Genomic DNA, 27,240 nt, shown 5'->3' with positions numbered 1-27,240 from the left:
CCAACTACGCTATGCCCGCCCCGATCAAAGCATTGTTTGAGGCTCAAGCTCCTCAACCTAAATTCAATGACGGGACAAGTATTCGTTTTCGGGTAATAATTGTTAGATTATAAACGATAAACTCAAAAAAAAATCCAAATGCGTAAAATAAAATTTCTTAGCATAAAAAGATTAGCTTTGAAGGGCATTTTGTGTAAAATTTCTACTGGAACTTTATTACAGTTACAAGATCTCGAAATGGAGGATCCTCAAAAACAGAATTATTTCGTAATATCGAATTTCATTCTATCTTTGGTTTTTTGGTCCTTATTTCGTGTGAAATCTGTTCAAAGCACGTTCTTTTCCCAACAATATAAAATCACATGTAGAGTTACAAGCGACCACAGTCGAAATAAAAATTTAAGAATGGTAAAAAATTATACTTGTTACAGCTTAGTCGCATGAAACCTTAATAAATTTATATTTGATCTACCCACGTTACACTATTTTGGAAAGGGTAGATCATTACCTTTCGAACTGTGAGTCTGTTTCATCGGATTTTTTTTCGAAATGTTGACGAATATGCAAAGACCATACAAAGCTTTTTAAAAAAATCACAGAACACCTTTTTTAAGGAAAACGGGTATTGTTTCCGTGTTAAGCGACGCAAACTCGATTATGAAAACTTTTTTCTTAGCTTAGCTTATCCCAAAATTTGTAAACTATTGTTATTAAATATGTAAATTAGTCAACCTGATGCAGACCTTTGAACAGGCCGTTAACGCTTGAGATGGACGGCTTTTCTCTGCGATATAATTGTATAAAATGAATAAGCTGTACTTTGAATAAATTTTTCATTAATGCACCATGTGCATGCCATATCATATAAATCATGCTCCGATCAGTTATCGGAATCTGTCCAGTTATTATTTTTGTGTAAAATAGATTTAACCAAGAAACAGTTATACAACGCTAAAATTAATTGAATATTGATAAATTTCGAAAAGTTTCGCAAACTTTGCGAAACAGGCAATAAAATTTCGCAAATTTTCGGCGAAATTTGCGGATTTAAACGCAATCTTCGTTAACGTTTCGTTTCGCAAAGTTTGCGAAAAATTTCGTTTCGTTTCGATTCGTTCCGACAATTTGCGAAAAAATAAAGCTTCGCCCACCCTTACACTTTACCTATCCCGTACCGTTTCTTAAAATTGTTGAACCACCCAAAACTAAACTTGAAGGAATCTGGCACGCTAAGGTTTTGGACAAATATCTTGAATATTAAAATCAGTGTATTGGAAGAGACTACGATTCAGTTTTCGTTGTTTCAACATCCATAGAGATAGTCCCATCTCCAATTGTTGATGTTGTCCTTTCAAAAGAAAAATATTCACATTAATTCAAGAGAAATGCATGTCTCGTCATACCTACCATATCGCGTATTTTGGTTTTCTCATTATTTTTGGTAGATTTTCTTGTGGATTACAATTAAGTGAATAAAAAGAAGTCAATTTGTTTACCCGTTATACCAGACGGCCCCTTAAGGACACGGCAAATAAGTTACGAAGAATTTAAAACTAAAATTGGATTCGGCCGATAGATATTTCGGCAATCCTATTCACTGCAACAAAGTTTTTGGTAAAACATGATTTCGAGATTATTCACGTTTAAAGTTTCGCGCCACGGTCACGTACAGGAACAGCGCTACAACTTTTCTTCTACTGCTTAAACATCTATAAACATACCGATTTTCAGATACTTTCTTAAGAATCTGTACTTTAAGATAAACGAATATAAAAGATCGACTTTTTGAGCGACCTCATCATATATAATCCGAAACCCAATAATAGGCTCATTACCCTACATGTAAATAAGCAAATCAATTGTAAAAAAAATCCTGAATGTACCAGGACACAACATGTGGCTTAATTGGATCAAAACGTAGTGTGTCTTGTCCGTTTTTGAAAAAGCGTGATATAATTCAGAAAAACCGTGATATAATCGAGGATGATATAAACGAGTATTGATATAAACGCATGGTGATATAATCGAAACATTACTGTACATATAAGAAATGTCTGAGTTGTGCATAGCGGGCTGTCTGGCAAAACCTATGCACTTATGTCTCTTGTCTGGACGAGGCCAGCAGGATAAAAAAAAATTCTCTCGAAATCGAATGATTTTCAGATGAACTCCTTAAAAACCAGAGAGGGTGTGTATGTGACGAACGAAAAAGATGTTCTTAATTGTCTCTTCGATACACACTTTTCAGGTTGTATCGATCCGGAGCTGAACAATGTTCACAGTTCTCATTCTGGTGATTCGGGCTCGTGGACGTACGCACGCACATTGGTTTCCACTGAATCGGTCAAGTGGGCAGTTGCCAGCTTTGCTCCATACAAATCACTCGGAAAAGATAGAATACTTCCCGTGCTACTACAAAAGGGATTTGATATTCTTAAACATGTCTTGAAAAAGATTATGCTTTCCAGTCTTGCTACTGGGTATATCCCGAAAGCATGGCGAGAAATAGCTGTTGGATTTATTTATTTAGCTATGAGGAAGCCAAGAGTTTTAGGCCTATCAGCTTAAGTTTTTTTTCTTCTGCAAGCTTTGGAACGGATAATCGATCATTACATCAGGAACGTTAGTTTAGTTAAATATCCACTGCAAAAACGAAACATGCATATCAATGTGGGAAATCCCCTTACACTGTGCTTCACGATGTTGTTTACAACATTGAGAAAGCCTTCTCGCTCAAGCAATCTAGCTTGGGTGTATTCCTAGATATTGAGGGTGATTTTGACAATGTGTCCTTCCAGTCTATTCTGGAAGCGACGCGCGGTCATGAGATACCTGCATTAGGCTGCCCAGAAAAATAATGAATTTTTGAAAACTCAAACGGCCCACTCCTTATTCGATTCCTAGTTCCACCAGGAGTACTTGCTCCAAATTTGCAGCAAATCGGACAAGTCTAGCTACCGGACCAACGTGCCTGAAGTTTGTATGGGATTTTTCGACAATTTACATGGAGAAAACCCACTAACTCGTATTTTTGCCGCTGGGTGGCACTTTGTATCGTATTATCACTGTAAGTAAAAATAAGAAAGATAATTAAATTATCTACAACTTTGTTGAAGACTGCTAGTGAATCCGGCTTTGTTAAAAGAAGTTATTAAACTTTTAACGAAGTGATGTCCGAGTCAGTTTTGCATGGGGCCTAGCAGTGCATGGTTGTGTATCAGTACTCGTTTCCCACGAACTAAGCATTTTTGTGAAATAATCGATAGGTTTAAGCCAATAGTATGTTCAGAAGAATTATAACACAACATACGATTTATGCTTTGGTTGGAAAATTTTAGTTCCAACTGTGACCGCATAGAGGGCGCCAATACAAACTTTTCATAGAAGAGAGATAGAATATCAAAATGTTCGGAAGAATTATTGCAAAATTCCTGTTCTACAACTTTGTGGAAGGCACCTAATTTCAATCTCTTTCCGTTGAAAAGTTAGTGTTGGTGCCCTCTATGTGGTAAAATGTGGAACTAAAATGGTCTAACCAAAACATGGTTCGTATTATTTACTATAATTCTTCTGAACATACCATAGAGCTAAATCTTACGGCTATTTAAAAAAAAAATTAGTTCGCGCGAATCGAGTACTGATATACAACCATGCACTACTAGGCCCCATGCAAAACAGACTCAGTCATCACCTAACTTAAAGTTTAATAACTTCTTTTAACAAAGCCAAATTCACTAGCAGTCTTCGGCAAAGTTGTAGACAATTTAATTATCTTTCTTATTTTCACTTACAGTGATAAGACGATACATACAGTGCCATCTAGCGGCAAAAATGCGAGTTTGTGGGGTTTCTCCATGTAAATTGACGAAAAATCCCATACAAACTTCGGGCACGTTGGTCCGGTAGCTAGACTTGCCCGATTTGCTTCAAATTTGGTGCAAGTACTCCTTGTGGGACTAGGAATCGAATCAGGGGTGGGCCGATAGGGGTCATTTTTTCCAGTCACTCTAACCTGCATGTATCTCGGGTTGGATAAACGCAAGGCTTAGTAACCACATTCTTTGCTCGACACTGCGACAGGCGGAGATACGGAAGTTGAGTATTTGCAGCTGTCCTCAGGGTGGCGTTCTGTCACCTTTGTTATGGAACTTGGTAGCCAACGGCTTGTTGAAGAAACTCAATGAGCTTAGATTTCCAACCTACGCGTTTGCTGACGATTACCAAATACTAATTACTAGACTTTGCATCGGAACAATCTATGATTTAATGCAACAGGCATTAAGAACTGTCGAACAATGGTGTCGACAAGTTAAATTATCAGTTAACCCAAGCAAAACTTCAATGGTTCTTTTCGCGAAGAAGCGAGTAACAAGCGGGGTTCGTCCCTTGCAGTTCTTTGATTCTGAGCTACTGTGTGCAGATCAAGTCAAATACGTTGGAGTTATATTGGATTCCAAACTGAATTGGTCTGCTCACATTGAGTTGAGAGTCAAGAAAGCGTGCATGGCCTTCGGGCAGTGCAGACGAACCTTTGGAAGGACCTGGGATCTCAAACCCAAATACATCTATTGGATTTACACGACAATTGTACGTCCAATACTGTCATACGGATGCCTTGTGTGGTGGCAGAGGGGAGAAGTGATGACAGTCCAGTTAAAGCTAAACCATCTGCAAAGAATGGCGCTCATGGCGTTGACTGGTGCTTTCATCACGACTCCGACTGCTGCTCTTGAGGTACTTCTAAATATCAAACCATTACACATACACCTCAAACAAGAAGCACTATCATGTGCATACAGACTGCATACTGGGCTTTGAAACAGTAACCATGTTGATCTTGCTACCAGTCATACACGATTGTGGTCACAAATGATTACATGGGGTGAAGACATTCTTGCTCTCAGCGATATTACCCTCACATGTAGTTTTTATTATAGGACATTCCATGTGAAGATTCCCTCTCGAGAGGAGTGGTTTTATGGCTATGGGACCATTCATAAATTACGTAACGCTTTTAGGGGGGGGAGGGGGTACGACAAGTTGTGACAAGTTGTGACATAGGGGGGAGGGGGTGTTAACTAGATCGTTACGTAACATGTTTTCATCGAAGAAAAAAAATTTTTTCTTGGAATTTGTTACGTAACAGGGGAGGGGGGGATGGAAAAATTTGTGACAATTTGTTACATAGGGGGAGGGGGGGTCAATTTTGGGCAATTTTTGCGTTACGTAATTTATGAATGGTCCCTATATGGAAAGACAACAACAAACGCAAGTGGTCTGTTACACTGACGGTTCTCTGATAGAGGGACATGCTGGTGCTGGTGTCTACTGTTGTGAAATGAGATTGGAACAATCTCACTCACTAGGTAGATACTGTACTGTATTCCGAGCAGAAATCTTTGCGATTATGTGCGGGGTACGATCGGCCCTTCAACTGAGTTTGTCCGGCAGAGTTATAAACTTCTGCTCCGATAGTCAAGCTGCAATCAAGGCCCTTGGCTCAGACAAATCACTGTCCAAGCTAGTGATCGCGTGCCGAACCCAAATCAAAGAACTAAGCATTATCAACACTACCTACCTTGTCTGGGTGCCCGCATATTCCGGTATTACTGGAAATAAATGGGCTGACGAACTGGCCAGGGCAGGTTCAGCGGTTGACTTCGTTGGTCCTGAGCCCGCCCTGCCAATTTTGACAAGTTGGATAAGGGAAAAAATACGGTCCTGGGTTTCGTCCGAGTATCGTAATTATTGGAGAAATCTACAAACGTGTCGCCAAACAAAGGCGTTTATAGAACAACCGTGCCCAGTGATTTCGAAAAATCTCCTACACTTTTCGAAGCTCCACTACGGCATGCTGACCAGGGCTTTAACCGGCCACTGCAAACTCAATTATCACATGGCAACTATTCCGACTACGGAACCTCATATCATCTGATATGCAACTGTCCAGGAGTAGCGCAATTGTAATTTCGAGTTTTTGGCCGTTCTTATATAGACAAAACCATGTTTGGACGACTGAAACTCAGAGACATACTAAAGTTCCTTATCCAATGCGGTAAAGAGCTCTAGACTTGAAATACTTGTGAGTTTAACTTACCTGTTATTTGTTTTTGTTTTTGTGCTGTTATTTTTCCCACCCTTCCAATTCTGCTTCCCCACACTTCCTTGTCCTTTCCTTACGCTCAGGAAATGATGAAAATACACGGCAATGCACAAATCCCCGACTACATACGGGGAACGTGCCATTTAAGCCAATATATTATAATGGATTCTGCAATGTTTTCGAAAATACAATTTCAACAAAATTTGTAGAATGGGGCGGGAAAAGCGTAGTGGTAAGTCGACAAGGTGTATACAGCTCATCTGTGTTCGATTCCCAACCTCCGCACATAAAATTCTAATTTTTATAACCTTGAAAAAGCTCCGAAATACCCTATGGTTAAAGCGTTTATGTATAATCAACATGTATTAAAAACTTTGTTGAATACATTCCATAACTAATTTTATTGAAGATATGAATATTCCGTGTATTCAGAATATCGAAATATATTAAACTATATATGAAAGAAAACCTTTAAAACCCAAAAAAAATAGTTTTAAGTGTTTTGGATTGTCATCATCAGTAACTAGCACCATCTCGATGCTAATTAGATAAAAATCTAAACTAGCACCAAATAAGCACTAGTTAGACGCTCAATTTTAAGTCCAAAAAGTCATAGCTCTAGTTTGCTGATGAGAATGCACAGCAAACCAGAGCATCTGTGCTTATCTTCCGAGACATTACTGGAACATGGCAATTGCTTAGTTCATGCAAGACGTATGACTTTTTGGATTTAGGATTGGGCGTCTAACTAATTCTAATTTTGCCGCTAGTTTAGATTGATGATCTAATTGGCACCAAGATGGTGCTAGTTTCTGATGAGGAGAATCTGAAACTATTTTTAAGCATTGCTTTAAGGGGGGGGTAAGGGTTTTAGCGTAAAAAAAACTTTTTTACGATTTTTTTAGAACTTTGCGTGAAGCGAATTGATCAAAACTTTTGTGCATTATAGTGTATCAGTTCAATAACATGCTGCAATTTTTCTATGCAAAAATTTCGACAAACGACTCGGTGATTTGTGGTGTTACCTGCCATTCAAAAACTACTTAACCGATTTCTTTTAAACTTTCTTACGCCTTTTTATGAGTAAACACCCCCTTAATCGAAAAATTATCTCAAAAACTCAACGTAGGGTTTGGGTATTTTTTACATAGAATGTGTATGCAAAATTTGAAAGAAATAAATGACATAGTTTTTAAATACCAGGTAACACTGCAAATCATGTTTTTTTCAAAGACGTTCTACAAAAAGTTTCGTCACCGAGTCGTTTGTCGATATTTGTGCATAGAAAAATTACACCATGTTATCGAAATGATACACTATAATGTACAAAAGTTTTGAACAATTCGCTTCACGCAAAGTTCTAAAAAAATTGCAAGTGTTTTTTCCACGCTGAAACCCTTACAACAATTGTTTTCTGATATTATAGCAAGTGATAAATGTTTTCTGCTTTGTATAAATAATAAAATTCACATTCTATTTAAGGTAGTCTCTGAAGCTTACAATAAAAAGTTTGATTGAAAAAACTGGTTTGAGGAAATTTCTTAAATATCGGTGTATATTTCATTTTTGTAGCCTTCAACATTATCAACAACTTTTCCTAAGACACCAAGTCCCTTACTATATTTGAAGAAATATTCATCCATAAGAACTTTTAGATTTAATCACAAACAAACAACAACTTTTCAACACAAAATAAGCGTTTTTTGTGTTGAAAAGCTTCTTCAAAGTTGTTTAACCTTCAAATTTGATGGTTTCGAATATATGATCTTGGTTTCGATTACATGATCTTGACCGTTAAAAAAGTTTTGAACAGGTTTTTACGCGGTTTTTGCGAGGTTATTTTTACGCAGATTTTCCAATTAACGCGGTTTTGAGGCGGATTTTCCAATTAACGCGGTTTTTTACGCGGATTTTCCAATTAACGTGGTTTTTGGCAAAAATATGTCCTTTTGAATGCAAAAGACTTAGACATTTTCTGAAAAAAATTCTAAGTGTTTTTAAATGCAAAGAACAAAGAATCTCGGCAGTTTATATTTTGCACGGATTTCGCAATTAACACGGTTTTTGCAAAAAATACTCCTCCTTTTGAATGCAAAAGACTTTCAAGATACAAGACAAGATTTTCGGACTTCAAGACCATTCCGAAAATACCCATATTGATTGGGTTACAGCGAATTTCGCTAAACCGGAAGTCGCCATCTTTGATTTCAAAATGGCGTCAAAAATCATTTTATGGCACCTACTCTTCAAGACCATTCCGAAAATATCCATATTGATTGAGTTATAGCGAATTTTGCTTAACCGGAAATCGCCATCTTAGATTTCAAAATGGCGTTAAAATCAATTTCTGGCACTTACTCGTCAAGACCATTCCGAAAATATCCATATTGATTGAGTTATAGCGAATTTCGCTAAACCGGAAGTCGCCCTCTTTGATTTCTAAATAGCGTCAAAAATCAATTTATGGAACCTACTCTTCAAGACTATTCCGAAAATACCCATATTGTTGGCGTGCGGGCCATAAAGAGTCTTCCAGACCCGTCTCTTCCTTCTTTCCGAGAATCTTCTAAATCTTTTGCATTCAAAAGGACTTAGAATTTTTTTTGCAAAAACCGTGTTAATTGCGAAATCCGCGCAAAATACAAAATCATCGATCAAAATTCTTCTAAGTTCTTTGCATTTAAAAGGACTTAGAAATTTTTTTCAGAAAAAGTCTAAGTCTTTTGCATTCAAAAGGACTTAGAATATTTTTGCAAAAACCACATTAATTGCGAAATCCGTGCAAAAAAAAAACATCCAAAAAGTCTTTTGCTGAGTTTTACGCGGATTTTCGAATTAACGCGGTTTTTTCGCGGATTTTCCAATTAACGCGGTTTTTACGCGGATTTTCCAATTAACGCGGTTTTTTCGCGGATTTTCCAATGAACGTGGTTTTTTACGCGTTTTTTTACGCGGTACGTATCCCCCGCGTAAAAAAAAACTGGGTGTACTTTGTATTCGCATTCCTTGACTTTATTGACATGTTATAAAAGAAATTATAAAAGGCATCTGTTAGACTAATTTTGTTGTTTCTGAACATTCACTAATTTATCAAACTCACATTAAATTTAAGCATTTTCGAAAAATCAAAGACATTCATCAACCACCCCCCCCCCCCCCCCCCCCAAACCAAATTTCTGGCTACGCCAATGGGACGAAATATGCGGAAGGGTTACCCGTAAAATAACCAGTGCTTTCCAATGATGAAGATGCGAATTTCCCAGTAGGTATCTAGATGTAATTTCTAGAATGCGTGAACGATTGCCACTACAGATTCTCTTGAGTGTTAAGCTATTGCTCAAGTCATATCGTAAAGCGGGTATCATTGATTAAGGGACCATCCATAAATGACGTAGCATTATATGGGGGAGGGGGAGTTTTGTATTTTGTGATGATGTGTGAAGACAGGGGGGTAGGGGGTCATGTCATGCTACGTAGCTTTTTAAAGGGGAATAGGGGTTGACCTGATGTCACGACAATCTTACCAGTTTCATCTAACTCACATCGTTTTTGATTTTTTTAAATTTTTTACGGGGACAACGAGGGGGTGAGGGTTACCGTCAAGCTACGTAATTATCAGGGGGTATATAGAATTTTGTGACGAAATGCTACGATGGGGGAGGGGGGTGTTAAAAATCACTCAAAAAATGCTACGTCATTTATGGATCATCCCTAATGAGGAAACTATGACCACATAAAGCTTGTTTCAGTAACTGTACGATAAGAAAATTTCCTTTTACAAAATCATCGAAAATAAACAATTTCCTGTAAAACTTCGGTGAAAGTAATTTGTATCTATACAGACAATTTTGTTTTATTTGGGGACGTAACAGTATTGCGCATGAAATTGTCTCAAGGTATGCAATTTACATAAATTTTCGCTCGTTATTTAACTTTTCGATTTAATGATTCGACTGATCAAAGTTACCTCGAGAGCAAAGATTGTAAATTTAAAAAAATGTAATATTTTTGCACAAAAACAAAATAAATCACCCAACAATTTGAATCTATGGGTTCATCCAGTACCTGCTTTAAAAATACAAAAAATTACATCTAATTGACATTATGAAAGTTATTCGAAAATCGTTTGAAAATGTGATCAATGTTGCCCCATTTTACGGTAACTCGAATTGAACTACGGAACTGCGAACTAGGTACCTAGGGTACAGTTAGGCAGGATGCCATATTCGTTGAACGAACTTTCTTGGGCTCTGGGTATGTATCATGCAAGTTACCACAGAACATTAAGACCTTTGGTTCCGATTTGGATAAGCAAAAACTGACCTACACGCAACCATAAAATAACCTACAGAATAAGTTCTTTTAACTTCAATTTAGGTACTTTTGAGCTATGCGTCGCTTTCGCACTTATTAGTGTTGTCAAAAACAAAACGAGAGATTTGGTTGGTTGAAGGTTATTATTGGTTGGTTGGGTTATTATTTTTGCCGTAGTTAAATGGAAACTACCTTTAACACGGTTTACCTAATTTTACTCTCCTGCACGATACCACGAGATTGAGTCAAAAGTACTGAATTTTAGATAGTTTTTCGGTGGCGTGTAGATCAACTCTATCTTTTGACAGAGGAATCTCATAAAAAAATCTCATGCAAAAATCGTCGCTGTTGTGCTATCTTATGGCAAGCGCTAATTCGCACATTTCGACTAAATATATATATATATATATATATATATATATATATATATATATATATATATATATATATATATATATATATATATATATATATATATATATATATATATATATATATATATATATATATATATATATATATATATATATATATATATATATATATATATATATATATATATATATATATATATATATATATATATATATATATATATATATATATATATATATATATATATATATATATATATATATATATATATATATATATATATATATATATATATATATATATATATATATATATATATATATATATATATATATATATATATATATATATATATATATATATATATATATATATATATATATATATATATATATATATATATATATATATATATATATATATATATATATATATATATATATATATATATATATATATATATATATATATATATATATACATATATATATATATATATATAAATATATATATAAAATGGCGTTAAAAATCAATTTCTGGCACTTATTCATCAAGACCATTCCGAAAATATCCATATTGAGTTATAGCGAATTTCGCTAAACCGGGAGTCGCCATCTTTGATTTGAAAATAGCGTCAAAAATCAATTTATGGAACCTACTCTTCTAGACTATTCCGAAAATACCCATATTGTTGGGGTGCGGGTCATAAGGAGTCTTCCAGACCCGTATCTTCCATCTTTCCGAGAATCTTCTAAGTCTTTTGCATTCAAATGGACTTGAATATTTTTTGCAAAAACGGTGTTAATTGCGAAATCCGCGCAAAATAAAAACCGTCAAAATTTTCTTCTAAGTTCTTTGCATTTAAAAGGACTTAGAAATTTTTTTCAGAAAAAGTCTTTTGCATTCAAAAGGATTTGTATTTATTATTCCAACGGACATCTGGGGTCTAATTGAAAGTATAACTTAAATAAAACATAATTCAGACTAACAACAAAACATATAACATTTTATCACTAACAATTAAAAAATCGAACTACATCACGACTTAATACATCGGTACATCATAACAACGAAACAGAACAGGTACAAACTTATCCTTCAATCTCGGGTTTCCAAGTTTCTCGACGAGCAAATTCTCGGAACTTTAATCCACTCGGCCACGACGACGATTGTAAAGCACGGTGTTCCTAAAACCGTTATTAACAAAAATGACCATAAATGTCATACGGCATTCGAAAGATACAGTATCCAAGCATCTTCTCAGTGAATTTCAAAATGATCCATCGAGGGATTCGAGAGAAATTGCAATTTGAAGCTTTATGACACGTTTCATAAGGCTACCAGCAAACACCCACGGGTTTGGTCCTATCTCTACAAACAAAAAAAAATTTGTCTACTTATTTAGTACATGGCATTCGAAAGATATAGTAATCAAGTATATCTCCTGCAAGTTTGAAAATATTTCATTGACGGAATCGAAATTTATAACGGTTTGGATGTGGTATGCGGTCATAGATGGGTTTTCTACCAGACTTCAAGCGTGAATCCATGTTTGTCCATTGACTATTTAGATCGTGTCGCGGTTTTTAAAGGAAAAGCTTACCATTTAATCACATAAATATAATGTACAAAAGGTGTTATTTATATGGTGCACTGAAAAATTATGAAAATAGGGTTGTCTACCAAACGTTAAATATAATGTGAAAACTAAAAAAATGAATAAAAGTCGGAATGTTTACTTCAAAAGACCATATTTCAATGGTTTGTTGACCGATTCTAATTATTTTTTTATTATTGAACAAGTAGACGTTTCATCGTTAATTTTCATTAAGAAGAATATAAAATAGAGTTGTCTACTTCAAACAATAGACAACATAATTATCCTCAATTATATGTATTATCACTATTTAGTGAATATCTTTGTATTCAAAACGATGACCTATACATTAGTTGAATGCAACGAACGCAAACTACAAATGATGGAAAAATAAAACCATAAATTTAAAAAATAAACATAAACATAAACCTCTGATCGTGAACGGCAAGAAAGCAGTACCGATGATGACATGGACGGGAACGAGAACGCGAGAGAAGGCAGACTGAATGACCCCTAAGCGGCTTCATCGCCAAGGAAAAGGATCTCAACACGCAGCAGCAAGCTGCGTCAACAAGATCTGGAAGACCGACATTCGTAGCATTTTATTTTCTTATTTTTACTTCTTGTAAAAAATTGAAAGACCCACGGCTCAGTTGTGCTAACGCATTGAGCCGTTTCAAATAAATCTTTAGATTTAAAAAAAAACAAATGATGTGGCATATCTAACTCAGTTTACCCCAAAATGGCGTTTGTCATAAGATAGCACAACAACGATGAAGTGTTTATAAGTATCAAATGGTCGGTGTTAAGTCAGACCGGACTAAGTGACAAAATAATGATTTAGAGAAAAACGAGTTTAAAGTTTGAATCGCAGCATCCTTTACATTTTGATTGGAAATTAATTTTTGCCGTAATTCTTGTTTATTGTTATATATTTCAAATCTGGCAAGAGTCGAATGTAGCTGACGAAATTCTGTATCCATTGCTATAATTATCTCATTTTTTGATGTTTTGCGACTTAGTCCGATCTGACTTAACACCGACCAAATGGTAAATATCATCACTGATGTCATGGACGATGATCCCTTGAAAGAGCCCAATCTGTTCGAACTCTATGCCCGTCTGAACAAACTGGGTTTTCCGCTCTAACAAACCACACCGATTTGAGTGAGCGGCTTGACATTTACACGAACCAGGATGTTTATGCGAAACAGTGAAACAACACCCAAATAATAGCTATCTCTCTTGTGCAAGTTCTGCCCTCGTTTCCTGAACAAACCCCACACTCAAGGAAAAAACTCAACAACTAGAAGGAACCACGCGTATTCAAAACTCAAGTGAATTGATCAATTTTCCTGGTTGTTATCAACCATTGAGAACATTTTCATAATCAATTTTACAAATAATACATAGGTTTCATCACACAATGGATTAATTAGTTTGTCCTGTATTACATGTAAATTTTCAAATCAATCAAACCTACTTAGAAATTACTAAAATTTTTATTCAAAAACTGTTAATCGGCTAGAAGATGAACAATAACAAGTGATTAGTGAATGGATGTCCATGTGAATGGATATTCATTATTTGTATTGATCGGTGAATGGTCCTCTAGAGTAGTTGGGCGTTCCGGTTATTTTTCACTTTCCACGAATTCTTTTGTAAATTGGCGTATTTTTCCTTAGTAGTGGTTTAAATTTTTTACTTGAAAATTGAGACATCTATTAGATTTTTTTAATCTTATTGTTTAATGAACGTTGAAAGTAAAAATGGCTGTTAATTGATCGGTAGATGGGCCTTGCACGGTATTCCACATTTTGCAAGCAAGATTTTTTATTAATCTGCTTCTTAAGAACGAGGCAAAGATGTTGATATCTATTTAAGCGCAATCCAATCACTGTATGACGAGTTAGGAGTGTGACATCGTGACTAATGAGATGAGTAAGGGCTCGTCTACCCTACTATATTTATCATTCACATTCGTTCATTCATTGTTTTAAATGTTGTGTTCAGTTCCAACTACTATATTTATCATTCACCTTCGTTCATCCAGCTTTGCGTTCTTCGAACTAATGGCCATTCGACCTAGTGACGATTCGATCTAATGACCATTTGGCCTAATGTTCTTCGGCCGAATGACCTTCGGCCTAATGACCCAGCTTCCTAAGAAACAATCGCTTCTGATTAAGACTCAACCAAACCTAATACCTCATCGGAAACGGCGATCAATCATTCTTTTAAACTTCGTGTTCAGTTACAACTACTATACTTATTATTTACCATTGCTTACCTGTACTCTGAGTGTTTTGTGCATGGGTGTAAAGTGTAGCAGAGCTTCTGCATGTAGACCAACTTGGTCCAGCGTTGATTTTGTCCTAGTAAGCCACATATTACGCGCAGACCACCATAAGGCGTGATCTGACCAATCTTTCGGGTTTTCTGAAATCAAATAAAAATAATAAAACCAATATTAATCTTTAAAAGCGGATTTGAACGTACTCCAGCAGCATTTTGGACCGCAGAACCCTACAACATATCAGAAAATGTTGTTTTGGGAATAATGTTGATTCATTGACATATCCTACGTCTAAGATACAAGTACTGCGGAGACTGTGGCAGAAAGGTTAAGTTTATTTGAGGATACAACGCGATATCAACTCGAGGTGGACTAAGTATGAATCGATGGACGCTGGTTGGAATGGAATAGTATGAATGGTTGGATGCAGGCAGAATGGGTCTTTTAAAATTTTACAACATGTGTTTCATTAATGTATGTATAGGAAAATTTTCCCCTTTTGAAAATTCTCCAAACTTTATCTATGACTTTGTAATGTCCCGACACAATTATATCTAGATTCTAAGAATCGCTCTTAAAATTGCTAGACCGTCGCCATACTTCCGTCAGGAATGGAATTCATGCCGCTCAGATAGAAATGTAAGCGCTCGAAAGGAACTTTTATTTAAATTCACGCTGTTTAAGCTGCGCATGGCTCGTAAGTGGCCTCAAGTGGTGCAAATATGTGTGGCATCGTGCGCTGAATTACTGCAAACAAATTAAATGCAAAGGGTCTGTCAGAAAAAGATTTTTCATATTGTCACAGTAGTACAGTACATATGCGTTATGCATCGTTTTAAATTATGAAACAAACCGCTGTACTGGGGATGTAAGTTCTAGTTCCACATTAAAACCCGTATATAACAAAACGCTGCAGAATATGCAGTTCTTTGTTTTAGTTTTAAACTGGAATCGGCTTAATAATCCTATGTTTACACTATAGAGCTATAATACGTTATAATAATTAGTAACAAGATAAATGTCACCAAGATAGCGTCACAACCCGTTTTAACTGGTAGTGCGAACGTTGTATAACACTGTAATGAATCAAATAATTTCATTTGCTCGGCCAATAATAGATCAAGAAATATTTAACCTAAAGATTGTTTACCTAAGTTCATTAGTACATTATTGAAATTTGAATTGGAAAATGAAATTTCATATTGGAGAAACGGTATATTTTCGTTGGCGAGCGTGGGTTTCCTCATCACAGTTCTCAATATGGAGTTTTTCTTTTGAATGTATTTTCTGGACAGACCAACCCACTTTTACTAGATGCATCAACTAAATAGTACCAATCGGCTAGTGAAATACTTGATTAATTGAAATAATAGATTACCGTTATTATGACCTTTAATAAATTATGTTTTGATGGGGAGGGTATATAGCAAATTGTAACAAACTCATTATATTTGAAATTTTTTAGATGCAATGGATTACAATACACCTATTTCACTGACCAGGTATTTTTTTGGATTTCATGCAGAAGAGAGAGGGGGGGGGAGAATAAAAGTGTTTATCAAATCTCAAAATTAGTGTTTATCAAGGAGTTTTGTAATTATTCTAATTATTAATCAACAAAATTTATTGTTGCTATTGTTCATTTGATGCCTGTTAACATTCTATATAAAATGTTTTTTGACACTTGTAACCCGTCAGGGTAACAATTTGGTACTGGGTGGAAATATACCTGTTTTTGAGTATACACTCCGTAGAGTGTATTTGTTTACGTAAATTATGCTCACCGCAGTTCCATATGATCGTTCACTTTTTACGTGAAATTTTATTTATAATTTTGTTTGTGAACGATTTTGTTAGATAGGTGTAGTAAATTTTGTTAAACATTTGTGAATAACTAACATAGGGCTTAGGTAGGTCACCGCGCTCCTCGTGCTGTTATAGTGGTTGCTGTTTATGCTGCAAGCGAGATGACAGTTATGCGGCGGCTAGGTTTTGTGGTGTCGGGTTTTTGTTTTGGTCAAGTGAGGAAGGCGGCCATGGAGTTTTAATCGAAAAATTTCGAGCCACGGTAAGTGAACGACGTCGTGTTTTTTCGCCCCGCTTGGACGTTTTTTCGCTGGATTAATCCAGCCAGTTCTAGTGTGCGAAAGAATATTCCCGCAAAAGTGCCGGCCCGTGGTTCGAGAATTAGTGTTTTGGTGTCGGGTCGCCGGAAAAAGGTAGCTAAGCGCCAAGGAGTCACTCGCTTCCCCGGCTAAGTACAAAGGACCTAGAAGACGCCTTTCCGCTCTCGCTGTGAAGGATCACACGAACGAGCCTAGCTCTCCTTCACAGCTAAACGTCAAGGAGAGCGAAGCAGGCGGCCAAAGGTGCCCCCTGGGAAGTACACTGCGGTGACTTCTGGGGTCTCTCGCGGGGAGCGAGTAGATCCGGCGATAATTCGTCATCGTCGCTAGGGAGGTTCCAACAAAGGAGCAAAGCTCACCTCCCTAGCTAACAGTCAAGGACCGCTTCCTGCCAACAGCAGCAGTTCGCCGAGCAGCGCACAGTGCAGCAAGAGGAAGAGAAGAATAAAAGTCGGTAAATTTAGTAATTTATTTGTTTGTTTACTTTTGTTATTTGTTGTTACGAAAATCCGAAATTCCGGTAGAGGCACCTAGGCCGCCCTGAAAAGAAGGGTCCGCCGGGCAAACAAGAACCTGAGTAGTGGGAAAACCCTTATTTACATTTGGCGCACACTGAAAAAAATATTTTCCTATCTTGGAAAATATTTTTTTTAAAGCAATTGTCTGTCAGAGGTTCTGTAGCACTTATGCATGCAGTATGCTTGATGATGTTTGCAATACCGTCAAACCCCTCAACCTAGGGGAGGGCGCATCTGAATGTATCATTCTTGAGACAAATATTCAATGTAGAGTTGTGGCCACCGCCCCACGCCGCCGCACAGTGACCGGAGACCGGACAAAACCTATGTTTCAAATATTGATATTTTTTATTTTCCTAGGTTTCTTATGCATTGAATGACATATTCTCCAAATTTTGTGACAACAGATTGAGAATTAGTTTTTAATAGCAATTTAAACATCGCTGTGTCAGACAATTCTAATGAAATTCGTTTTCGAAATCACAGTATCTATCCTCACTTCAAAAACATGTTGCTCTTTCAATTTTAATCCGATTTGAGCACAACTAGTTTCATTTTAAAGGGCATTTAAAGAACTTTGTTGATCATTTCAACATGTTCAATCTGATTCTAACTATGTAATATTATTACAACTATATCTTAAGTGAGTTGATAGCAAATTCTTTTTTCACAATTGTATTCCGTACAATCAGGTGAAACAGTTCGGAGCGGTCACTTATTATCCATTCTATGAGAAATCATCTCTACTTTTCAAATATCAAGGTCTCGTTTTGCGCATTTCTGCTCGGAGGGGTGTAAAATCGACATTTTTAAATGTTAGCTAACATGGAGGAGCATGGTAACTTGTGCAAAATAATAACTGAATAAAACGTAAACAAACACTTTTTGTAGAGATTGAAAGTGGTTTTATCCATTTATTATGTTGTTATATCTAGTTTCAGTTATATCTGATCAGTAAAAAAAAGAGTTATCATAAAAATGGTATTATGCTTATAAGAAAGGTTACATAACACTGTATGGGACAATTTTTCTTATCTTTTATAACTTTTGACTTTAAAAATGAGCTCAGCACATCACAATTACCTTAACATGTAATTTTTAGCGAGATTGGGTTACATTTTTGGTTTTGTCCGACTCCGAACAAATCGAAGACCCGCCACGCCGCCGATGATTTTTACACGCCGCCGATTTCAGTAAAAATATTGCCTTCTTTGTGCTGCGCCGCCGATCATATTTCGTGCGGGGCTACTTTGGATATGTGGGGCTCCTTTGCACACTTTAGTTTTTCAATATTTACTAACAGACGCGCTTTATTAGTTTTATTATACCTTTGATATTTGTAGAGCCATGTCTTTTAAACATGTTGCATATGCCTTTTGTCATTTTTATTAACATCGATTACCAAAAAAACACTTCAAGGGTCGCTACAAGTGATTGAAGGCTCGTAAAATAAAACTGCCCAACAAAACAGAAAATCTTAAGTGTACCGAGACCATACTGTTTTTCGGAAAGAAGAAAAAAGATGAAAAATGGCGTTTTCCGTTTGTTTCTAGTACGTCAGGATCGGTTTTTATGAGTATTTGAAGGTTTTTGTGTGATGAAAAATGGCGTTTTTCGTTTGTTTGTATGTAAGGATCGGTTTTTATGAGCATTTGAAGATTTTTGTGTCTTTAAAAAACTTGTTTTTAATATCATTATCAAAAACTTTACCATTTGTAACCGAGCGCCCTTTCAGTTTATACACGCGCGTTGTTTGTTGTAACATTACCTTGAGTTAGGCGATATCGGTGAAGGTGTATGTCCCAGCAAGGGCTGGAGTAGAAACATTATAAACGTTAAATTGTGTCAAGTAGTGTAGCTTAGTGCGGTACTAAACAGTTTTCTTGCCTGAAAGGCGGTTTCGTTTAGACGAGCTATACCAGCTCTCTACTGTGTAAAGGTCACGCGGGTAACGCACAAAAGCAACGAAGGATCAATTCACCTACCAGCTCGTCAGGAACCAACTGGTGAAGTGTTTCGTTTTTGCCTTTCTCATATAAAGAAAGGCTATGCAATCACTGTAAAAATCTTTTTAACCGAGGCCCGGAGGGCCAAGTGTTATACACCATTCGATTCAGTTCGTCGAGATCGGCAAATGTATGTGTGTATGTCATTTAAACTCACACAATTTTCTCAGAGATGGCTGAACCGATTTTTGCAAACTTAGTTTCATCTGAAAGGTATGACGCTCCCATAAGCCGCTATTGAATTTTTAGTTGATCCGACTTCCGGTTCCGGAGTTACGAGTTGAAGAGTGCGATCACACAGCAAATTCCCATATAAACTGGTACCACCATGATGTTCAAATGATGTCAAACATATTAAAATTGATGTAACATTATGACTATGACGGTTCATGACGCCCCCGGGGAACCCGCCAAGTTCCTAAGCTAATATCACACCCATTCCCCAACGAATTCTCTACCGATTTTTACAAACTTGATTTCAAATGAAAGATACTGTAATACCATTGACTGCTGCTGAATTTCATTCGGTTCTGACTCTTGCTTCCGGAGTTACAGGGGTGTTAGTAAGTATACACTGCCATTTCCCATATAAATCGGTACAATCGTAATACCTCAGATTCTAAAAACTATTGAAATGGTCACCAAATTACTTCTAACCGCAGAGCTAGATTACTGATCGCCAATCAAACATTCTTTGAATATATTGTCCACTATCGACGATTCCGGAAGTCCGGGCATATTCCACAATTAAAGTCACATCGGTTCTTCGGTGATGACTGAACCGATTTTCTCAAACCAAGTCTCAAATGGAAGGCAAAATATGCAGTTGAGTATTGCGTTGCCGCCCATCCCCCCCCCCCCCCCCGGCCTTGCCCTTACACCTCCCTCCTTCATCACTCCTCTCCCCTTGGACCATCCTCATCCCCGCATTTCCTTCATCCACCCCGTATACCGAAATAAGATGAAGGATTTCTGACGCATCCTCCACTCTACTAACCCCCCATTCCCTCCACTTTCAAACCCATTCCACCAACATTTCAAAATATAATCACATGAAGATAACAACAACTCATGCTGATTAAGCTAATTAAATATTATTCGTTTGCCTTTCTCATATAGAAAGGTTATGCAATTGCTCCAAAAACCGACTTTCTAACCGAGGCCCGGAGGGCCGAGTCTCATATAACATTCAACTATCTATATTCACGCGTAAAAAGCTCGCAAGAAGCAATTGCATTGGCTTGTTTGAGACTACCAACGACAATGCGTATTTTATCTTTATTAACTTTGACGATCTCTTTTACATCCGAGAATCGCGAAGTCAAATCTTTCGAAATTTGGATGATATTTAGCGCCTTTACTTTAAGCCTAATAAATACAATCCATGGTCCCGTTGACGACTCTGGGTAAATTTTAATTCTAATCGGGTTTACATTTTCAGCAGAAGGCTTAGGGAGAGGGTCTGTTACTCGTTCTCCCATCTCGTCATCCATTTTACCTAGCAAGACAAACTATCACAAAAAGGAATAAAAAATATACCTGTTATCTGCTATCTCTGAGGTGTAGAACACACCTCGTGCCCGTTGTTTGACAATGTGACACTTGCTGTCCTTCTTCGTCGCGTTGCTTCTTCAGTAGAGAAATAGGCCTACCTGTAACACTTCAAAACTCTCTCCGGTTAAGCTGCTCGTCGGTATCACCACCACAAGCGCGCTCTCTCCGTTACCACCACCGCGGTAGACAAATGTGCCTACTTGTGGCTTGCTGCGAAAACCCCTCTGTCGATGCGGCACTTTTCGATGCCACTTGTTTTCCTTATTCGTTGTACCGCTTCTGCGGTAGACAAATAGATCAAATGGCTCTACCTGTGACGCTTCCCCTCTCGTCGATTAGAGTTGCCTGACGACACCAATACAATATATTTTTTCTGTGTGTACAGGCATGATCACTGTCGATTTCTGCCACCGCGGTAGGCAAATTCGTCTACCCGCGGTTTGCTGTCAAAACACCACTTGTCGAGAATGCCGTTGACCATGCCTCCGACGTATCAACTGTCGACTCACACTTAACAAACTGGCCTCTCTCTCCCACAAGACAGATACAGCGTCTCGCACTCCGTCGCTCTCTCGAGAACAAAACCTTCCACCTGGAGGCACAACCGTCTCAGCCGGTTGCAAAAACTGTTATGAATCCATATGTTACTATAATTTTATGTTATTATGACTCAAAAGGTATTAATACATTTTTCTTTGTAAAATTTTCTTGGTTTTCCATTGAAAACAACAAAAAATATAATCAGTGTCATACTTTATCGATTTGAGCTAGTATTAGAGAAAATAAGATAAAAGAATTTAAGTTCATTGACTCAAACACATGGAAACAAGAAGAGATAAGTGTAATGATAAGAACATTATCATGTGAAAGAAGAAATTATGCAGCTCTTTCAGACAAACAATCTGAATCATTAAAAAAATATGATGTTAACTATTAAGATTTTCGTGAAATGAACGAAAAATCGATAAAAAAAAGTTGAATTTTAAATAAATTACTTGTAAAAGGCTACTTAACCTCATTGGCTGAAACATGTAAGGAAATCATTCCATGGGAAATTTCCTCACCTTCCCAATGAGCCTTTAGATTTGAAATACAAATGCTATTTTTAGAGTTTAAAGAGGTACTTAAAGACAAACCAATGATTTACTGAAAAAGTTCAATAACTCTGTAACGGTTGAGATTTACGGGGGTCTTCTACTCACGAGACCCAAAATTCAGCACTTTTTGGGAATAAATTGTAAAGCATCTACTCAATGGATTTAGAAACTTTTTTTTTATTTTGAAGATACATGTTTTGGCTTTTCAATTTTACTTTTGAGGACGAAAAGAAAAATCTCTCGCGACCTTGAAACTTCATTGATGACATTGATGTTCAAACTGCATGGGTCCCGCATAAGTAGAGTTGTGGCAAATTGGGTAATCTGTAATCAGAAAACTCATATTTTTTATAATCATAGTCACGTTCGCTATGTTTGGACGAGATGGATTTTTTTATTTTATATTTTGTAAAAGTTATATAACGATTTGTGAAAATTTCCAATATTTACGTTATTTTTTGGCCTATTAACATTTTGCAAATCCCTCTCGACCAAACACAGCCGTATGTTTTCTGAACAATTTGAGGAAAAATTATTGAAATCGGACCAGTACTTCTATGAAAAGTCTTACTTGACCGCTTAAAAACACTACCTTCGGGAAAACGCGTTTAAACATAAAGTACGGAGTATAACTAAATAGTAGTAACTTACTAGATAATCTACTATACTGGGTCCGCAGAGGTCTCCTTTCTCATCACGAAAATGTTCTTGGCCTTACATATTATGCTCTCTGTTGAATTCGGGCCTGTTTTGCCGCGACACCCACTTTGCTTTCAGAACGAGTTATACGTTCACTGTCGAGTCGAGTAGCACATATTTCAGCTCCAGTCCCCATACCTTGTAAGATCGATGAAAATCCTTGGTTGATGATACTGACTGCCAAATAATTCACAACATTGACCACCTGCCTGCCAGCATTTATACAATACGGGATAAAACCGATGCCGAGCTTCTTCAGAGGGAATTGGACAGCTTTAGTACGTGGTGTGATCTAAACAGAATGGTTTTAAACCCGAGCAAATGCTCAATCGTTACGTTCACGCGGAAACGCCATCCGATTCAGTTTAACTACCATCTCTTCGACTCGAGTATTCCAAGACACTCTAACGTCAAGGATCTCGGAGTCATCATGGATTCGGCACTAACGTTCAAACCACATACATCATCCATTGTGGATAAGGCTTCAAGACAGCTTGGGTTCATCTTCCGAATAGCGAAAAACTTTAAGGACGTATACTGTTTAAAATCTCTCTATTGTGCGCTGGTTCGCTCAACACTGGAATATTGTTCTGCTGTTTGGAACCCTTACTACCAGAACGGTGTCGACAGAATCGAGGCCGTCCAACGCCGGTTCATACGCTTTGCACTCCGACATCTTCCTTGGCAAAACAGATTTCAGCTGCCGAGCTACGAAAACCGTTGTCAGTTAATACAGCTCGATACTCTAAGCATCCGGAGGGACTGCTCTCGAGCCCTGTTCGTCTCGGACTTACTGTCTGCCAGGGTGGATTGCCCTACAATCCTCGGACGCCTCGATCTTCAAGCTCGCGTTCGAGCTCTGCGCAATAACTCTCTTCTGCGAGTCCCATTCAGGAGAACTAACTATGGGCGCCAGGGCGCTGTTACCGGACTCCAGCGTGTGTTTAACAGTGTGGCGACGGCGTTTGACTTCAACCTGACAAGGAATTCGATAAAAACTAAAATTATTCGTATTCTGAAATGTAATTAGTTTAAGTAACCACCATTGGGGCCAAGGGGTCTGTTGGTGACGGTACAACAAATAAGTGTTTTGGCGTTAAGTCCCTATTCAGAGAATCATTGATGTTTTGGGTGTGAGCTGCTAAGCTTCTTTCTAGTAAATTATTTCGTAATCTCGTTCCCATACGCTTCGTAACATGTCCGACGTATTCTTTCTTCCGTACGATAATCTCGTCGCAAAAAAACAAGAAACCATTCACAGACGGTGTAATTGTGCCTTTCTCATTTCTCCAAACTATGATTTAATAGCTGGTTCATACAATATAACATTGTCTTTCATTCTTATTACACTCGGTAAGTATATATAAGAGCACCTTTTTGCATTCATCGCGGTATCGGTTTGAATCGGAGTTTTCTATGTGATCGCACTTTACAACCCGTAACTCCGGAGCCGGAAGTCGGATGGAGATGGAATTTAATATCAGTTTCCGACGACGCAACACCTTTCATTTGAGACTAAGTTGATCAAATCGGTCTAGCTATTTTCGAGAAACCAATATAACCTTTATTCTGAATTTGGATGCTTCCGGATCCGTCGATGGTGGCCAGTGTGGCCAAAGAGACTTTGAATGACTGTTGGTGACCTAGATCTACAAATTCAACAGTTGTGTTTACATTTTGGAAAAAATTTCACCTTTTTACATTCATCGCAGAATTCGTTAGAAGCGGGATTTGCTGCGTGATCGTACGTATCACCCTGTAATTCAGGAACCAGAGCTCGGATCCACACAAAATTCAACAGCAGCTGATGGACCTTTCATTTAAAATCAAGTTTGTCGGTTCAGAAAATTCCGAGAAACCGATGTGGACAAATCAACAAATTTTGTTTTGTAACCATACTCTTCAACTCGTAATCCGGAACAAGATGTCGGTTGAAAATGAAATTCAATAGCCACCTATGGGAATATTATACCTTTCATTTGAATCTTAGTTTGTAAAAATCGGTTCAGCCATCTCCGAGAAACCGATGTGGACATTTTGTTAACAAATCCACACATACACACATACATACATACTTACATACATACATACATACATACATACATACATACATACATACATACATACATACATACATACACACATACATACACACAGATATTTTGCGATCTCGGCGAACTGAGTCGAATGTTATTTGAAACTCGGCCCTCCGAGCCTCGGTTAGAAAGTCGGTTTTTGGAGCAATTGCATAACCTTTATATGTGAGAAAGGCAAAAGAATCATTCGTTGTTCGACTTGCGCTCGGATAAGACGTGTGCTAGTGCTTTTGCAGTTGCCTTCCCCGGCTCAGTTTTTATTGTGTCCAGTGCTCAGTGCAGTGTCAAAGCCAGTTGTGATTGCTAGGCCTTTGTTTCGAAAACAAAGTGTCGTGCTGGTATTGTCAGCCAGTCCCAGCGAAGGTCATCGGCATCGAAAAGATAAGTACCTGTTTCCCTTCTACTATTATTTTCTGTTTTACCCTTGATACATTCCGTTACTGCTCTTTTTATCGTTCTTTGCGCGAAGTGCTGATCTCGCGCTAAAATGTCCCTCGACGGTCAGCCCACCGATGATAATATGGATGATGAAACATCGCCTGATAAGCCTCCTATCAAACCCCCTCGCCTAAAAGCATACCCATAAAACTCGACTGGGCCATTTGTGGTCTACTTCCGGACCACCAATAAATCATTTGATATTTTGAAAGTATCACGTGATCTGACAGAGCATTACTCGGCCGTAACCCAGATTACAAGGGTTCGCGCGAATAAGTTAAAAATTGTTGTTAGCGATCTCGCACAGGCAAACGGGATTGCTTCCTGTATCCGCTTTACGCAGCACTATAGGGTGTATGTACCGTGTGTAGATGTAGAGGTCGACGGGGTCATAACCGAGGCGAGTTTGACATGCGAGGACGTGCTGAAGTATGGGGCTGGCTGTTTTAAAAACCCCCTACTAAAGCCGGTGAAAATATTAGACTGCAAGAAATTGCACACGCTCGCTGGAGATAAAGAATCCTATATACCATCAGCCTCGCTTCGGGTGACTTTCGCCGGATCGTCTCTTCCAAATTACGTCCTTCTGGATAAGGTTCGCCTGCCTGTACGCCTGTTTGTACCGCGGGTAATGAACTGCAGCAACTGCAAACAGTTGGGCCACACAGCCACCTATTGTGGCAATAAAAAACGATGTGGCAAGTGCGGTGGAGAGCATGAGGATGACTCTTGTGACAAAGACACTGAAAAGTGTGTTTACTGTGGGGGCCCTCCGCATGCTCTTAAATCATGCCCTGCGTACAAACAGCGCGGGGATAAAATAAAGCGCTCCCTCAAGGAACGCTCGAAGCGCTCTTATGCAGAAATGTTAAAGAATGCTTCGCCATCTGTCCTTTCCGAAAACTCCTTTGCTCTTTTGGCTCCTGTTGAGCAAGAATCTGATAATCCACAAGAGGGAACATCGTTTGTTAACCCGGGGGAGTCCAGGAAGCGGAGAACTCTTGCCTCCTCTAGACTGCCTCGTAAGGGTCCCAAGGTGTCCTCCTCTGAGAGTGCGCCAACCACATCTAATAAATCCAACGGAAGTGCTGTACTAAAGCCGAAGCAATCTGCTCCCGGATTTGGAAATTTTAATTCAAACAAGGAGTACCCACCACTTCCAGGGACACTAGAAACCTTAAGTGTCCCTCTTTTTCAAACAGACACTCAGTCCAGTAATGGACTAATGAAATTTTCTGACATCGTGGACTTAATTTTCACAGCTTTCAATGTTACCGATCCTCTTAAAAGCCTTCTGATACGTTTTCTCCCTATAGTGCAAACATTTTTGAAGCAGTTGACTACTAAATGGCCCCTCCTTGCAGCGATCGTATCCTTCGATGGCTAAGTCATCGAACGAGGTCACTGATTCGATCACTGTTCTACAGTGGAACAGCAGAAGTATCCTCCCGAAAATCGATTCCTTTAAATTTTTACTAAATAGTTTAAAATGTGATGTTTTCGCAATATGTGAAACTTGGTTAACTTCCGATACAAATCTCAACTTCCACGACTTTAATATAATTCGTCTGGATCGAGAAAACCCCTATGGAGGAGTACTTTTGGGGATTAAAAAGTGCTATTCTTTCAACCGAATTAACCTCCCTTCGACACCAGGCATTGAAGTTGTCTCTTGTGAAATAAGGATCAAAATCAAATACCTTAGCATTGCTTCCATCTACATTCCCCCTAGAGCGTCGGTAGGGAACTGAACGCTTTGTAATATCACGGAATTCCTACCGGCACCGCGGCTAGTTCTAGGAGACTTTAACTCGCACGGTACGATATGGGGTGGTCTTCACGATAATAACAGATCAACATTAATCCAAGATCTTTGCGACAATTTCAACATGACCATCTTAAACACGGGAGAAATGACACGGATTCCTACACCACCAGCACGCGCAAGCGCGTTGGATTTATCTCTATGCTCGACTTCGCTACAGTTAGATTGCACGTGGAAGGTGATCCCTGATCCCCAC

At 37.9% G+C, this 27,240-nt stretch overlaps 1 protein-coding gene across 2 annotated transcripts in view; it reads right to left on the bottom strand.

Moving 5' to 3' along the window:
• Positions 1 to 27,240, bottom strand: part of LOC131678005 (unc-112-related protein) — a 340,909-nt gene that overhangs the window by 153,739 nt on the left and 159,930 nt on the right. For both annotated transcript variants that reach the window (XM_058958120.1, XM_058958122.1), the window contains one exon: positions 14,680 to 14,828. In XM_058958120.1, coding sequence (XP_058814103.1) covers positions 14,680 to 14,828 — 149 coding nt within the window. The remainder of the gene's footprint in view (positions 1 to 14,679; positions 14,829 to 27,240) is intronic.

This window comes from Topomyia yanbarensis, chromosome 1 (assembly GCF_030247195.1).
Source record: "Topomyia yanbarensis strain Yona2022 chromosome 1, ASM3024719v1, whole genome shotgun sequence".
Taxonomy (NCBI): Eukaryota; Metazoa; Arthropoda; class Insecta; order Diptera; family Culicidae; genus Topomyia; species Topomyia yanbarensis.
This window is presented reverse-complemented; position numbering and strand designations above follow the sequence as displayed.